Source organism: Piliocolobus tephrosceles, chromosome 11 (assembly GCF_002776525.5).
Source record: "Piliocolobus tephrosceles isolate RC106 chromosome 11, ASM277652v3, whole genome shotgun sequence".
NCBI classification, from domain to species: Eukaryota; Metazoa; Chordata; class Mammalia; order Primates; family Cercopithecidae; genus Piliocolobus; species Piliocolobus tephrosceles.
The window spans coordinates 44,976,319-44,993,882 of record NC_045444.1 but is presented as its reverse complement, the minus strand read 5'-3'; the positions used below and the strand labels follow the sequence as shown (position 1 = coordinate 44,993,882).

The window sequence follows — 17,564 nt, the reverse complement described above, 5'->3', positions numbered from 1 at the left end:
AAAAAAAAAAAAAAAAAAAAAAAAAAAAAAAAAAAAAAAACTCACCAGAAAGACTCTTTTGGGAAAAAAACAGTAAATTAATTTACATTGGTAATGTATTGCAATTTAACAACATTAAAACTATTCACATTTATTTATATTGTGGCAAAATATACATAGCAAAAGTTATTTTTATTAGCTAGGCGTGGTGGCGTGTGCCTGTAGTCCTCGCTACTCCAGTGGCTGAGGTGAGAGAATCGCTTGAACCCAGGAGTTTGAGGCTGCAGTGAGCTAGGATTGCACTACTGTACTCCACCCTGAGTGACTGAGTGACCCGGTCTCAAAAAAAAGTTAACACTTTTAGATGACATTAAGAACATTAGAAACCATGCACTTTTAAGTAATTAACAATTAAAATAGCCTAGTGTACCTCCCCTTCCTCCTTCTCCCAGCATCTTTCAGAACACAAATGCCAGTTGGTCAACAACTATTGCTCATTTAAGCTTAGGTCTGGGTTGAAAAGGGTGATGTGTTTTAAGTGGTGTTGATAAACACTTAGGCCAAATATCTTTTTTATATGCATGAAATCCAGCTGTCAGCTAAGGAATCTTATCCAATGACAACTTCTGGCTCTATAGCATAACTATCCGTAAAGAATGTAATTAATTATATATAAATGATAGATACCCTGCTGGATGGGACAGTGCGTTAATTGTTGGGTTTTTAACAGCTTATTTTTCCTAACTGATCTAATATTAATATCTTCAGCACAGTGCCTCTCTGTCTTCCTAACATAATTTTAACTTGCCCACAACATTTTCCTTTCATGAATAATTTATATTTGAAGACCTCACTGTTGCTTCAGGGTAATTTTTAATACAGACATTGAAAGTACCTTTGACTCCAATAACATATTTTCCAATAAAAATAGTTTCATCTTACCTTTTAAAAAAATATGTTTGTAGTTGATGTTGCTTGTCATTGCTTTTCTGGTTTAAGTTTTACAGATTTTAATGTGTTTATACTGATTTGCCCTGTGCAAAAATATGAAGATATGTGGACTTTGGTTTGTAATTTAAGCTTGAACATACCAGTTAAAATGTTTAAGGGAGGGTATTTAAATCCTTGCTTGCTTTTAGACAGTGTATCTCAGTTCATAGCATATAAATGATATTTTATTTCTGTAGGCATCAGTTGTCCTTTCTCTCTAGATCTGTTATAGCCATTTATTCTCTTTTTACTGTATCACGCTGCTGTTAGAGACTGTGGTATAAGGTAAAAGATACTCTGAAATGAAAACCCACTTTTTGCTTTTATTTCAGATGTGGTAATGTTAAAGATGGCTCCTTGGTGGCATGTGCATTTTCTCCTAATGGAAGCTTCTTTGTCACTGGCTCCTCATGTGGTGATTTAACAGTGTGGGATGATAAAATGAGGTGTCTGCATAGTGAAAAAGCACATGATCTTGGAATTACCTGCTGCAATTTTTCTTCACAGCCAGTTTCTGGTTGGTTATTTTATTCTTTTAAGCACTAGAAATTCCTGTTTATAATTTGTGCTGTATATGACTTGTTCTTTTATTCTTCTGTATGTTATCATTAGTAGAGTGAGGAGCCCTATTAATTTATTCCTGTATAGGGATTATCCTTCTCTCTTTTTTGACCAAAATGAAATCTGAAAAAATATATGAGAAAATCACATTCTTTTCTTTTTTGGGGGGTGGGGGGGCCTTGGAGTTTCCTGCAAGAAAATTACATTCTTTATTATATGCAGGGGGTGACTCAAATTGGTACAACAGATTCAGATTCCTTGGATATGGCAGTTTAGAGGACCTAACCCTATTGACAGGATTGCAATTAAAAAAAAGAGAAAAACACTATGTTGCTATTCAAGTAGAAATGTAAACTTTAAAAATTGGAAATGGAAGCTATGTTTTCCATTTACTAATTTAATCTTCCAAAAACTAAATTTATAAAATGTTTGCCAACAGAATTGATTTTTTAGAAATAAACAGAGCTCCTGAATATAGTCTCTTGGTTTTAAATAGGTACAGTGAATTGGAAAGTTCTTTCTTTAAAGTTTTCATTTTCCGTGTTAGTGGATGGGAGTTCTGTAGCTCTTGTCCCCCTGCAGTCTTGTTGCCAGACCAGTGCTGTCCATAACAACGTACTGCAGGCCACTTAGGAAAATTTAAAATGTTGTAGTAGTAGATGAAATTAATTTTAGCAGTATATCCCAGTATATAATGTGATTTCAATAATTGATAATAAAAATTATTAAGATACTTTATCTTTTGTACTAAGTCTTTGAAATCTGGTATGTATATTATAGATAGTACATTTCAATTTGGACTAGCTGCATTTCAAGTCTTTGGCACCCACATATGGCCAGTCACTGCCTTATTGAACAGAACAGGTCCAGAGAGTAGACAGGAAGATTGTGGTGTTCCCTCCTTTTCAAGCCCATCAGTGGCTTGTTAAGATATGATTAAGATCCCAGATCCCTAAAGCAAAACATGTTCTGCTTCCCCCTAATCTCAAATTGCTCTTGGCGTCATGCACTTTTTGCCACATTGACCTTCTTTAATTCCTGGAATGTTTCTAAGATTTTTCCAAGGGTTTTATGTGCAGACCCTTTACCTGGTTTGCTGTTATGTCCTTTAGAATTTGGCTGAAAGTCACTAAAGATAAGCCTCTCCTGCTCTTAACTCCTGCACTAAATCTGTATAATTTTGATATAGTCTTTTATTTGCATGCTTTATTTTTCTTTTATAATAGTATCACAAGTTTTAATTTTATATTTATATGGATAATATTTAATGGTGTTTTTCCTATTAGCTTGTAAGCTCCAGGCAGGCAGGGCCTGGGTCTCTTTTCTTCATCGTACCTGATACAGAGTAGGCCTTGAAATGTAGATTGATGAGTAAGATTCCTTTTAATGATTTGCTGAAATAATAGATTTTCTTTTCATAAATCCATTCTTATGTTAAACTGCCTCCCTAATTTAATTAAGGCAGTTATTCTTTTAATATATTGTTCTGTGCTATTTTACTCTACGGACAGCTTGTAACAAGTCATTGCTTCCATTTCTGTGATACTACCTTCTCCACATCTTGCAGGCACTCAATGAATCTGGTGAATTATATAAGTGTGGAGAGAGGCTGGGTGCGGTGGCTCAAGCCTGTAATCCCAGCACTTTGGGAGGCCGAGACGGGCGGATCACGAGGTCAGGAGATCGAGACCATCCTGGCTAACACGGTGAAACCCCGTCTCTACTAAAAATACAAAAACTAGCCGGGTGAGGTGGCGGACGCCTGTAGTCCCAGCTACTCTGGAGGCTGAGGCAGGAGAATGGCGTAAACCCGGGAGGTGGAGCTTGCAGTGAGCTGAGATCCGGTCACTGCACTCCAGTCAGGGTGACAGAGCGAGACTCTGCCTCAAAAAAAAAAAAAAAAAAAAAAAAAAAAAAAAAAAAAAAAAAAAAAAAGTGTGGAGAGATCTAGGTTCCTTTTTTGGTTCTAAATGATCTGAAGATAGATTTCCAATGAAAAGACCACTATATTAGTTTTAATATTAGAATGAAAATAAGGGCTTTTTTGTCCTGCATTTAGAGAGATTGGGAGCTTCTGGGGTCAGGAAAGGCTCACTAAACCAGGCAGAGAATTCTAGACGAGACTCTGAAATGACACCCACATCCCCACCCTGCCTTTAGAACATATTATACACTTCTCTCGGTATAATTTTAATCTTCGTGCCTTCTTGAGTTCCTTCAGTGTTTGAAATATATCTTAACCTTATGAATAAATTCTCTGAAACAAATTGATACGTGCTTTAAAGTGATTATTGTAGGAATTTGTGGAAACAACTGTATTTATTTAGAAGACAAAGTATATAATTTAAATTTAATTTGTTATTTGTTATTATCTGTAAATACTTGTGACATATTAACTCATCTTGTGACATTTTGCTGAAATAAGGAAAAATAATTCTGTTTGCACCTGAGAGTAAATAATCATTTCTCTCCAGTTTTTAAATGATAAAGTGTGGGTTATTAGGTTATTATAATTTAAATATTTTTCCTGAAGAAAAGTATGTTTCTAAATGTTATATTTAGATACTGAACATAAGCACATTTTAAGCTGTGTAATTTTCCATTGTCTTAGCTGAATTTTCACTACTTAAAGAACTTTAGAATTAACTTCAAAGGATCTACTTAGTTAAGAAACAATGAAAAAAATAGGTTTGGTAATTAGGTCTAATACAGAAATATTTTGCTGTCAGCCATTTAGTGAATAAAATGTTTTGCCTTAAAAAGACAGTGATTATCAGGAATTGCTTGTATCCCTCAAGATCTCTCTTAGAAAGGATACATTTTGGGTAAACCTATGCTACAGAAAAAACAAAAATGCTATTGAAATATGGAAGTCCCATGGAGTTAGAAAAACTTTCAGTGAAATGGAATTTAATTCGTTGTTTGTTAGTAAAGTGTTTGTACTTTCAGAGAGGCAGAGTCCATAGAAAAAATTTACATGCCCAGGTGTATACATTTGTTAAATTTTATATACTGAATATTTGGTAAGCCAGAGTGCAATCTCAAGATGGATATTAGATTTCTGTTTTGGTGACAGGGTCTTGCTCTGTCATCCAGGCTGGAGTGCAGTGATGGGATCATAGTTCATTGCAGCCTCAAACTCCTGGGCTTAAGGGGATCCCCTGCCTCGGCCTCCTAGGTAGCTACAACTACAGATGTGTGCCACCACACCTGGCTAATTTAACAAAATTTTTTGTAGAGACAGGGTCTTACCATATTCCCCAGCCTAGTCTCAAACTCCTGGTGTCAGCCTCTCGAAGTGCTAGGATTACAGGCTTCAGCCACCATGCCCAGCCTCAATTTCTGAATTGTGCTTTACTGCATAAGAATGCCAAAAGTTACTTGATGAAACTACATGTGATATTAGGTACCACTTGTATAAAATTGCATTGATGATATCAATATTTACATTATCCAAAATTGTTTAGGAACTTAATCTAGTAGATATATAATGATACACTAAAATGAAGTAAGTGTAAAGTAGTAGCGCTTCTGGGACACCATTTAACTGATTACTTTCCCTCAATAATGTAATATTTTCAACCAAATGGAGTGAATTGATGTTATTTTTGATTTCTATAATTCCAGCTTTTGGCTTGATTAAATCAAATGGAAAAAAATTCCCATTATTCCATGTGAACTACAGACCAGGCTTTTAGATAAGACCTTAGGCCGGTGCTGTGGCTCATGCCTGTAATCCTAGCACTTTGGGAGGCTGAGGCAGGCGGATCATGAGGTCAGGAGTTCAAGACCAGCCTGGCCAACATGGTGAAACCCCATCTCTACTAAAAATACAAAAATTAGCTAGGCGTGGTGGCGTATGCCTGTAATCTCAGCTACTTGGGAGGCTAAGGCAGGAGAATTGCTTGAACCTTGGAGGCGGAAGTTGCGGTGAGCTGAGATCACACCATTGCACTCCAGCCTGGGCATCAGAGTGAGACTCTGTCTCAAAAAAAAAAAAAGAAAAAAATAAGGGAAAAAAATTCTACACCCTTAAATAAAGGTTGGGGATGATTAAACATTTAACACTGTCAAAGTAACTGACTTTTCTTCCTAATTTTTCCCATCAATGCTAGCCTCACAGACTCTAAAATTGGATGCTCTATTTAGTGGCTCAGTATTGGTTCTTGCAGCCTTAAGTTCTATTCTTTGAGGAATGTAAATGAAAGGTATTTTATTGTAGCAACTTGAGGACTAATAATCCTATATAGTACCTTGTTTAAAAGAAATTCTTTAATCAACATTTTGTTAAATGGTATAAGTTAACTAATAGCTTGTGAACATGGTTTAAATGAGTAGAATTAATAGATCTCAGTTTAAGAAATGGAAATTTTAGGGGGATTTCAGTGTTTTACAAATTCTCTGTATTTATTTTTAACAAATTTTAGATGGAGAACAAGGTCTTCAGTTTTTTCGATTGGCATCATGTGGTCAGGATTGCCAAGTCAAAATTTGGATTGTTTCTTTTACTCATATCTTAGGTATGTATGCTAAGTAGCACTTCTCTAAAATTATTTGTGGTCTGGATAAAATTTCTGTTTAATCTTTTTACTTAAGGTACCCTGAGTATCTAAAAATAAGTACAAAAATATAATTTAAGAAACTTTTAATCAAAGTAATACACATGATTGAAAAATCAGATGCTCATTGCTGATCATGACCTCACCCATACTACTGCCATGCACATTTCTGCTCACCAGAGGGGACCGCTTTGCACTTGATTTCAACTCCTTTGGTGGTTTTCACAGTTTCTGTAAACATTGTTTATACCACTATATTTTTTATTTATTCACTGTAGGTACTGCTTTTTGCTAGTGTGTGGGTCTTTTTCCTTCCATTGTACTATTCAGTCAGGAAGCTTCCTTTGTGCAGTTTTGGAATAAAGTATTCTGTTATGTTATTTCTTTCATCCTTCTCTCTTTTTACAACTTCCATTAATTGAATGTTGGGCCTCCTGAATTGATTCTCTTTTTTCTCCCCGACATTCCTCTCTCTTTTCTTATACTTTAGGGAAAATTTTCTCTGCTTTTTCTCTTAACCTTTTTTTGAATCTTTTATCTCGTTAATCGTATTTTCAGATTCTGAAAGCTCACCATCTTCTTTGTTTCCTTTTCATAGTGTCTGTTATAAAGGTAAACTCTCAAAACTCTCAGGATGTCTTTTAGGAGTTTTTGCTTTGTTTTTAAGTTCCCTCCTGTTTTCTGAGCTTTGTTTGCAGTCGAGTCCCCTTTTTGCTTAGTATTCTGTTTGCATTTAAGAATTAGACAATAATGTTTAGAAGCTCTGTGCACAGGGGTGGTTTGTTAGTGCTGGCTTCCCTCTGGGATTAGGAGGTGGGTAATTGGCCCTTCTGGGTGAGGGACTGGGGACTTGGGGAGTAGATACTCTGTCACCCTAGGGCTTCCCAGGCAGTTGTTTGTTTGAAAGGTTTCACCGGGGATAAGCGCTTGGCTTTTGTGCAGCATACTAAGAGTGAAGTTGGGGAGAGATTGGAGGTAGACGCCAAATGATCTGTATACAGTCAGTCAGTTTTTCTCTTTTCAGGTCTATGTCTGTGTCATTCTAATTTTCCTTTTTCCTGGCTATTGATATTCTGGAATCTTGAGGTATTTTCTTCCTACCCTTTCCACCTCCTCTCCCTGGTCTTGCCCTGGCTAATTTTTAAATTTTTTATAGAGACAGTGTCTCAGTTTGTTTCTCAGGATGGCCTCGAACTCCTGGCTTCAAATAATCCTCCCACCTTGGCCTCCCAAAATGCTGGAATTACAGGCGTGAGCCACTGCACTTGGCCAGTCTTGGGGTGTTTCCTAGGGCAGAATAACTTTCTTGGCTGTACCCCCGTCTGTTTGTACACTGGGCTGTTATTTTTTTATACTTCATTATTTAATGTGCTTTCTGCCTTCCCAAAGTTGATTCAGTGTCTGGTTTGCTGATGCCCCTCTTCCCACTCTCTTTACCAGTGTACATTTCTGTCTTTATTCCTTCATTGACATTTTCATGGGAATCTGAAATATTGTGGTCATCTTGATTGGTTCAGGAGCCTCAAAATATTATTATTTGTTACCTAGTACACTTCAGTTAAATGACAAACTACATTTTTGTTGTTCATAATTATCCTAGTGTATAGTGTATAGAGAAGAACCTTTTATCAGGAAATAAATATGTTCCTTTGATAATTGTTCAAAAGTAAAGCCTTTCACATGTTTACTGGAAAATATGTTGACACTGACTTTTTAACAAAAACATACATGACAGTTTATAAACATGCAGTTAAAACCTTTTCATAAGGCTGGGCATGGTGACTCACGCCTGTAATCCCAGCACTTGGGAGGCTGAGTCAGGCGGATCACTTGAGGTCAGGAGTTCCATACCAGCCTGGCCAATGTGGTGAAACCCTGTCTCGACAAAACTACAAAAATTAGCCAGGTGTGGTGGTGCACAGCTATAGTTCCAGCTTCTTGGGAGGCTGAGGCAGGAGAATCACTTGAACCCAGGAGGTGGAGGTTGCAGTGAGCCGAGACTGCACCACTGCACTCCAGCCTGGGTGACAGAAGGAGACCCTCTGAAAAAAAAGAAAATAATAATAAAACCTTTTCGTAAAGCATTGATCACCATTTGTACCTTATTTGCTTATTTGTAGGGAGGAGTAGAGAGACATATGGGTCTTATACTTGAGGACATAACCTATTCTTATGGTTGTATTAAAGTTTTGTAGTCTTAATTTGGTTTGCACCTTAATATGTTTGCTTTGTTTGATTAATCATGCCTACTTACTGCTCTGTTCCCAGTTAGAATGAAAGCCTTTTGAAGTTCATCATTGTATTTCTAGCATGGTGACTTTAGTGTGTGTCTCTGCTTTCCCAGATAAAAATATTTTTTTTTTCCTGTTTTGAGCTTGAAACTTTTACTTACTCTGATGACCTTTTTCTTTAGTTAAATGCTTGTTATCCTCACTAAAAGACATTTAACACTTCAAAAAAGGTTTTATTGTGTTTGATGTAGTTATAAATTTCCCTTGTGTATTTCCTTTTCCTTTCCCCCAACCCCTGCCAATTTCTTAATATTTATTTTTATAGGTTGTCACCAAAATGTATTGAATTCCCTCAGTATACTTTTAAAATAGTTGTGATATTTATGTTTAGTAATTCTAAAAGCATAAAAGGGATTTTACACTTTTTTATACTTTGTAGGAGTGTTATAAAGATAATATTGGAATTACAAGATGTGTAAATTACCATTGATTATTTACAGGATGACAAAATATTTTTAAGTGCCAGATTTAAAAAATTATAAGCGTTTTTTAAAGTCTTTTGTGCAATTGGCATATTTTGTTTTTATCAGACACCAAAATTGTGGTATAGTTTAAACGTTTAAAAATTTTGGTAGTTATGAAATTACCCCATCTAGCCTTTGTTGAGCTGCTTTTTAAAATCCATTACTGAGCTTTTGAAATGTGAGACAGAGTGACAAACAGGAGAAGCCATGTTTGCTCCTTTCTGCTTGCCAGCATAATTTCACAAAACCCCCAACTCTGTGACAGCGTGCAGCTCTCCAGAAGAATGCCTTGAAGACAAAAAAGAGGAGAGCACAGAGTCCCTCATGTCTCTTGCCTGAGTCACTACATTCCTTAAAAGATAAACGAGCCCAGCCTTGCCTTTTCTTACCTGAGATAACGTCTGGTGGGGTTAGTGATCATGTTTCTGCAATCTGTAACCGAATGCACTTTAGTGATCTATAACCAGATGTACTCTTACACCCAGACCTTGATGTGATTCTGCTTTAATGTAACTTCTGTTTGATGTGATTTTGCACGTACTAAGCCTCTACCACCTGTATATAAGCAGCGGGCTGAAGCACCACTTTGGAGTGGTCTCACAGACTGCCCTGTAGTTCCCAGGCCATAGGCCTTAGTCTATAGTCCTCAGAAAGACTTCTGAGTAAAACTACTTGAATTCTTTAAAAACTTACTTTTTTCTTTAGTCAACAGCAACCAGTTAATCACACTGCATCCCGATTATTTCCTTATAGATATCTGAACTGCATGAGGGTTTTTAATTTTTGTGTCCTTTAGGCACTCAAAGATTATTTGTTGAATAAACAAGTGAAATGATATTGACTTAAAAATCAGTTCTAAGCATGGTCAGCTTTCTAATCTCTGTTACCTTGTTATTTGCAGGTTTTGAATTAAAATATAAAAGTACCCTGAGTGGGCACTGTGCTCCTGTTCTGGCTTGTGCTTTTTCCCATGATGGGCAGATGCTAGTCTCAGGGTAAGCTAGTTGGTTTAATTTTCCTAAACCATTTTTATATGAGATCAAACACACATATGGAAAAGTACGTGAAACCTCAAAGAATAGCTTGATGAACCACCGCAAAGGAGAAGAAATAGAACATTGCTGGTTCTGACCCAGAAGCCCTCCCCTTCCAAGTGCCCCTTTTTGGTGACAGCATGTTAGATCATATGCACTACTCCTGTTTTCTTTAAAACTGGCCTCCAACAAATTATGGAATATGAATTATTTTGTCGGGCTTCCTTTCCATTGTCACAAGTGTAATGTACCCAACATTACACTTGTGACATTAATTCATATTATTGCCTGGAGCTGTGGCCCACTGATTTTCATTGCTGTGTAATATTCTATGGCGTGGATACATTATACTATATATAATAGTTCATTTTAATGTTAATGGTTATATGATTGTTTCTGGTTTGAGAGCATTACAATAATAATTCGATGAATCTATTGTATGTCCTGGTACACATGTTCATGCATTTCTGTAAGATAAATACATAGGAATGGCCTTGCTGAGTCATAGAATATGTGCATTTTCACCTTTGGCAGATAACAAACAGTTTCCAAGTGGCTGAACAATTGCTACTTCTGTAGCAGTGTTGTTTTGTGTCCTAGTCTATACTTGGTATTGTGAGTTGTTAAAATTTTAGCTGTTCTGATGAGTGTGTAGTGTTGCGTTACTATGGTTTTAATTTGCGTTTCCCCAGAACCAAGTGGTTGGAACCTTTTTAGAAGTTTATTAGCCGTATGTATTTTCTCTTCTATGAAGTGCCTGTTCATGTCTCCAGTCCATTTTTTTTTCCTGGGTTTTTTTCTTATTGATTTGTTGTTATATATGCATATGCGTGTGTTTGTGTGTATTTTTATATTTGAGCCATTTGTTGCTGTTGTAAATATCTTTTCCCACCCTCTAGATTTGCCTTTTCACAGTTAATAATTTTAGTGTAGTTAGCTGCTTTATGTTCTGAGGTCATGAAGATATTTTCCTGTATTATCTTCTAAGACCTTCGTTGTTTTGCCTTTCACACAATTGATTTATGTGTATCATGTACAATAGGAATTCCATTTTATTCCTTTCTACGTGAATATCCAGTTGTCTTAGTACTATGTATTGAAAAGACCACTTTTCTCCTCCATTTTGTTGTACTCCCTTGTCAGAAATCACTGACAATATATTTGTGAGTCTGTTTCTTAACCTGCTGCTTTGTTCTGTTTCTGTCCTTGCTCTAATATCATTCTGTCTTTCCCAGGCTTTATATTTTATCTATTCCTAGCTATTGACGTTTTCATGTAAATTTTCGAATCAGCTTGTTGAATTGCCCCAATTCCTGTCTCCACACACACAAACCTGTTTGGATTTTAATTGGGATTATATACAGTCTGATGAATTTGGGGAGAATTGACGTCTTTATGATATTGGTCTTGTAATCTGAGAATATTGCATATTTCTTCATTTATCTTTGAATTTCAATAATTGTCTTCTATATAGAAGTTCTCATCTTTTATTAGCCTTCTTTCTAGGCACTTGTTGTTAGTATATAAAAGCTGTGGCCAATATAAGGAAATATATAATGGAAATAAATTGGACTTATCTAGAAAATTTCTTATTATGGATTATATATATATGAAATCAGATCATTTGTGGATAATGATAGTTTTGTTCCTTCCTTTCTAATCCTTCTATCTTTGGTATCTTCTGTGCCTTACTGAACTGTTGATGCTACCAGGATAATAAAAGCAGCGATAACAGGCCTTGTTGTCTGATTCCTCACTGCACAGGGAAAGCTTTCATTATATAATATGATCAATTTTGGGAGATAAGCTTTATTATTCTATTCCTTTTAGTTTACAAGAGCTTTTGTTGTTGTTTTTTTAATCATGCAAGGGTATTGTATTTTATCAGATGATTTTTCCTACATCTTTTGAGATGATATAGTTTTTCTCTGTTACTCTGTTAGTGGAGTAAATTACAAGATTTTAAAATGTTAAACCAATCTTGCTTTGTTGGAACAAACACATTTTAGGATATATTATTGTTGTGTATTGCTATAGAGAAGTTAGTTTCATTCTAATTGTTGTTCCTTTGGATGTAATTCATGTGTTTTTCCCTGGCTGCTCATAAAATTTTCTGTTTTGAGGTTTTTGCACATCCACTTTGTATCTGCGTGTGAATTTCCTATTTAGTTTGCTTGGAATTCATCGAACTTCTTAAATCTGTGGAATGACATTTGGCGGGGCACGGTGGTTCATACCTGTAATCCCAGCACTTTGGGAGGCCAAGGCAGGCATATCATTTGAGCTCAGGAGTTCGAGACCAGCCTGACCAACATGGTGAAACCTCATCTCTACTAAAAATACAAAAATTAGCCAGGCATGGTGGTGGGCACCTGTAATTCCAGCTACTCAGGAGGCTGAGGCAGTAGAATTGCTTGAACCCAGGAGGCGGAGGTTGCAGCAAGCTGAGATCACACCACTATACTCCAGCCTGGGTGACAGAGCAAGACTCCATCTCAAAAAAAAAAAAAAAATCTGTGGAATGATATTTTACCACTTTTGGAAAATTCTTATTTATTATCTCTTCAAATATTGCCTCTGTTCCTTTCTTTCTGTCCTCTAATTCTGGGATTCCAATTAAATGCACATTATACCTTCTCACTGTAAACTTTATTCTCTCTTTTGTATTTATGCTTCTGGTTTTTTGTTTGTTTGTTTTTTCCTGTTTCCTGTGCTTCATTTTGGATTGTTTGCCCTTTCCTAATTCTTTCTTCAGCTAATATGATATTAAACTGGTCCATTGAATTCTTAATTTTGCTTATTTTATTTTTTGGTCCTAGAATCTTTTTTTTTTTTTTGAGACGGAGTCTCGCTCTGTCACCCAGGCTGGAGTGCAGTGGCCAGATCTCAGCTCACTGCAAGCTCCGCCTTTCGGGTTGACGCCATTCTCCTGCCTCAGCCTCCCAAGTAGCTGGGACTACAGGCGCCCGCCACCTCGCCCGGCTAGTTTTTTGTATTTTTTAATAGAGACGGGGTTTCACCGTGTTAGCCAGGATGGTCTCGATCTCCTGACCTCGTGATCCGCCCGTCTTGGCCTCCCAAAGTGCTGGGATTACAGGCTTTAGCCACCGCGCCCGGCCGGTCCTAGAATTTCTATTCGGCAATTTTTTTCAGTGGTGTCACTCTTTATGATTTCCAGTTCTGTGTTGAAATTTTCAACCATGGCTTTTATTTTTCAGAGCTTTATTCTGTTAGGCAATTGGCTGGAACATAGTTGCAAGATTCAATTACTTTATACTCTTTTCCTTTTGAATACTTTTGTATATTTTCTCCTTGCCATTAGATTTTCTAAAACTTTCCGGTCTGATCTCACAGGTCATAGTATTCTGACCCACATTTATGACTCTTCATAGCAGCTTTCATTCCAGTTAAGATATTTAGGCTCCTAACCTCCACTTAGAATGTTTAGACTAAGGCTGATGGTTCTTTTTTCCATATGCTCCAATTCTTGCCAGTCAGCCAGCCAAATTACTAGTTATGTTGTTATTATTGTAGATGTGGCTCTTTCATCTCTAAAGATGAAGATTATTCATCATCAAAAAGTATTTATAGTAATTGTCTTTTGACCTAGAATTTAAATCATTGGAAAGTTTAAACAAATAAAGTTGAGCTCTGCTGTGTTAGGGGACAGGTTAATTGACAAAATGATTATGTGCCCAGCTCTCTGCCAGTTGGAATAGGGCATCGAAAAGAAAGTATAAGACAGTGTTTGTGCTCTTGAAGACATTTTAAGTCCCCTCTTTTCTATTTAATAGTTGATGTTCACGGTGATGAACTAATAACACTGCAAGACCCTGACATGTACTTACCCTCTGAGTCATGGAGGAAGTGTTAAGTGATACTCAATATTGTTTTAAGTTCATTTTATAGCACTATAATTCTTTGTCAGTTTGTATATATGTGTGTCTTAGTTAACATTGTATTTATGGAAATGTGTCTTTCCTAGTCATTCTGGATAAATGGAAGTTTACATTATCAAGTGCTTTTGGGTATATGGTGTTGCTCGAGGTCTCATTCAAATATTTTTCTGAATATTTTTAGTTTATTTGGACAAATATACAGGCAAATGAATGAGAAATGTAAATTAATACACTTAATAAACATTTAGTTTTTAGAAGAATCGACTGGCATATTTAAATCACACTTAGTAGATGCAAACAGGTCAATTAATGATAGATTCTATTTGTGACTAAAAGTCATTGATAAGATAGAATGGATACATATGGGAAAGAGGGAGACTGAAAAAAAGTGAGTAGGATAAAAGGTGGCTGTAAATGAATATAAGTGGCTAGAGATGAAAAGTGAATAGATAGCAGAATGCGGTTGTAGGTCAGAATGTGTACTAAGGGCTGGTGTGGTAGCTCATGCCTGTTAATTCCAACACTTTGAGAGGTCAAGGCAGAAGGATCACTTGAGACCAGGAGTTTGAGACCAGTCTGGACAACACAGTGAGACCCAGTCCCTACAAAAAAAAAATTAAAGAAATGAGCTGGGCATAGGGGTTTGTGCCTGTAGTCTCAGCTGCTTGGGAGGCTGAGGCAGGAGAATCCCCTGAGTCCAGGAGTTTGAGGCTGCAGCGACCTATGGTCATGCCACTGCACTCCAGCCTGGGCAACAGAGTGAGAACTTGTCTCTTTAAAAGAAAAAAAAAAAAGAAAAAAGAGGTGTACTAAGGAAGGTGTGTAGGGCATAGTTGGGGTGGCCTTGGAAAAGGCAATATAGAATTTCTGTGCAGATATGGGAAGATTGAGGAACAGAAAGAGCATTCCAGGAGGCAGGAAATTCTTGAGTAGATTAAAATGTATAGTAAACATTCAAATAAATAAGGAGAAATGAGGCCAGAAAAACAGATTGTAGAGATAATAGAGAACCTAGGATGGACCGGGCATAGTGGCTTATGCCTGTAATCCCACCACTTTGGGAGGCTGAGGCAGGAGGATCACTTGCACCCAGGAGTTTGAGACCAGCCTGGGCAACATAGGAAGACCTGGTCTCTACAAATAATAAAAAAGTTAGCCGAGCATGTTGGCGTGCACCTGTGGTCCTAGCTCCTCAGGAGGCTGAGGTGAGAGGATCGCTTGAGCCCAGGCAGGGGAGGCTGCAGTGAGCCATGATCGTGCCACTACACTCCAGCCTAGGCAACAGAGTGAAACCCTGACTCACTCAACAACAACTCAAAAACTCAAACAACAACAACAAAAAACTCCTGAGAACCTAGGATGGTGTTAGAACTTGTTCAAACCTTATATATTAAATTTAGGAGAACTTCTGAAACTTTTAAAGCAATTCTAACAAAGACTAGCTATAGGAGACTAGTGTCTAGAGATGAATATAAGTGGCTAGAGATGAAAAGTGAATGGAGAACAGAATGCGGTTATAGGTCAGAATAGAGAAGTGAAGAATTGAATCATGATTTAGGTCAGTGGTTCTTATACTTTTTGGTCTTAAGATTCTTTGACACTCTTAGAAGTAAGATTCCTTGGCCGGGCGTGGTGCCTCACACCTGTAATCCCAGCACTTTGGGAGGCCGAGGCAGGCAGATCATGAGGTCAGGAGATCAAGACCATCCTGGCTAACACAGTGAAACCCCATCTCTACTAAAAATACAAAAAATTAGCCGGGCGTGGTGGCGGGCTCCTGTAGTCCCAGCTACTCGGAAGGCTGAGGCAGGAGAATGGCATGAACCCAGGAGGTAGAGATTACAATGAGCCGAGATAGCACCACTGCACTCCAGCCTGGGCGACAGAGCAAGACTCTGTCTCAAAAAAAAAAAAAAAAAAAAAAAGTAAGATTCCTTGATGCTGTTAAAAGTTATTACCCTAAAGAGCTTTTGCTTGTATGGGTTACATCTATCACTTATTTATAATACTAGAAAATACAATTGAGAATACTCTGAAATATTATAAATTCATTTAAAAGCAATAGATTATTGCATATTAGCTTTTTGAGGAAAAAGAAACAGTGAAAAAAGTGGCATTGTTCTAATAAAGCTTATAATTTTCTGAATTTTATATATGGCTTTTTTTTTTTTTTTTTTTTTTTTTGAGACGGAGTCTCACATTGCCACCCAGGCTGGAGTGCAATGGCATGATCTTGGCTCATTGCAACCTCCACCTCCCAGGTTCAAGCCATCCTCTTGCCTCAGCTTACCAAGGAGCTGGGATTACAGGTGCATGCCACCATGCCCGGATAATTTTTTTCTGTATTTTTAGTAGAGATAGGTTTCACCATGTTGGCCAGGCTGGTCTCAAACTCCTGACCTCATGATCCGCTCGAATCAGCTTCCCAAAGTGCTGGGATTACAGGCATGAGCCACTGCTCCTGGCCACATGTAGTTTTTTGAATTAAAGTTTTCATACATATGAACAAAAGGATTGCATTCTAAATGTATGTTAATATCTGTCTTTTCTAGAAAAGTTACTAACGTTACTTAAAAATACTAATTATGTAAATAATGTACTTTGTTTTTATAGAACTTTTCACCTATAATTTCTTTCCTTTTAAAGGTCAGTGGATAAGTCTATCATAGTATATGATACTGTAAGTATTTAAAAATTTTGTGATCTATGAAAGTTATGTTTATTAGACTACTGAACTTCAAGTTAGGCATGGTAGAAAAAGTATGTCTTTTTTCTGTTTAGTATGACTAAGATCATGTATATTTTCACAAATGCTAAAATAGTTATGCAAGTAAGATATTGGTTCTGCAACAAACCCTTAAATATTTCAGTAATGATTTTAAGATGGATAGATTATAAATGTGATCATAAAATATATATATTTAAAGAGCACCAGTGTTCAAAACATCACATACAATCAATTATTAAACGTTTACACCAGGCTTCCATAATAGCAAAGGATGAATGTTTACCCTAGGGTTTTTTGTGAATATGGTTGAAAGTGACCTACCATTTTTAGAGTCCTGGCTGGATTTAGAGACTGGTGTAAGAAAGAATAGGTTATCATGGACTTGGAAAATGGGAGTTTTTGACTGATCCATGTGTGAGTAAAGACCAAATTGTGGCCGGGTGCAGTGGCTCACATCTGTAATCCCAGCATGTCAGGAGGCCAAAGCAGGCAGATGGCTTGAGTCCAGGAGTTCAAGACCAGCCTGGCCAGGATGGTGAAACCTCGTCTCCACCAAAAATACAAAAACTTAGCTGGCCGTGGTGGTGCGTCCCTGTAGTCCCAGTACTTGGGAGTCTGAGGCGAGAGGATGGCTTGAACCCCGGAGGTGGAGGTTGCAGTGAGCCGAGATCGTGCCATTGCATTCCAGCCTGGGCAACAGAGTGGGACTCTGTCTCAAAAATAAATAAAGTAGTTGAAAAAAATGTTGTCCAAGAGAAGTAAATGTTGAGTGGAGCCTCCAAATGATTGGATTTAGGCTGTAGCTATGCCAGCAAATAAATGGAGATATAAGTAATCAAAGGGTAGCGAGTTAAGCAAGTGATCTAAGCTAGTGTTCCACACAGAAGTTCAAGTCACTGAGTGTTCTGGCAGAAAATGAAAAAGAATACTCAAGGTAGGTGAGGTAGATGTTTAATATTTCTCATGAACATTTCATGAGATTTTACATTCTCAAAAACAATTTAACACTTAATTGTCTCTGTAAAATATGTATGAGTCCCACTTAAATACACCTAAAAT

General features: G+C 37.1%; 1 protein-coding gene across 8 annotated transcripts in view; it reads left to right on the top strand.

The window, feature by feature from the left end:
• Positions 1-17,564, top strand: part of WDSUB1 (WD repeat, sterile alpha motif and U-box domain containing 1) — a 50,872-nt gene that overhangs the window by 5,531 nt on the left and 27,777 nt on the right. For 7 of the 8 annotated variants that reach the window (XM_023217389.2, XM_023217395.2, XM_023217394.3 and 4 more), the window contains 4 exons: positions 1,302-1,486; positions 5,958-6,050; positions 9,746-9,839; positions 16,424-16,457. In XM_023217389.2, the coding sequence (XP_023073157.1) occupies positions 1,302-1,486; positions 5,958-6,050; positions 9,746-9,839; positions 16,424-16,457 (406 nt within the window). Of the gene's footprint in view, positions 1-1,301; positions 1,487-5,957; positions 6,051-9,745; positions 9,840-16,423; positions 16,458-17,564 lie in introns of those variants that run through there. The other variant, XM_023217396.2, reaches the window with a different exon arrangement.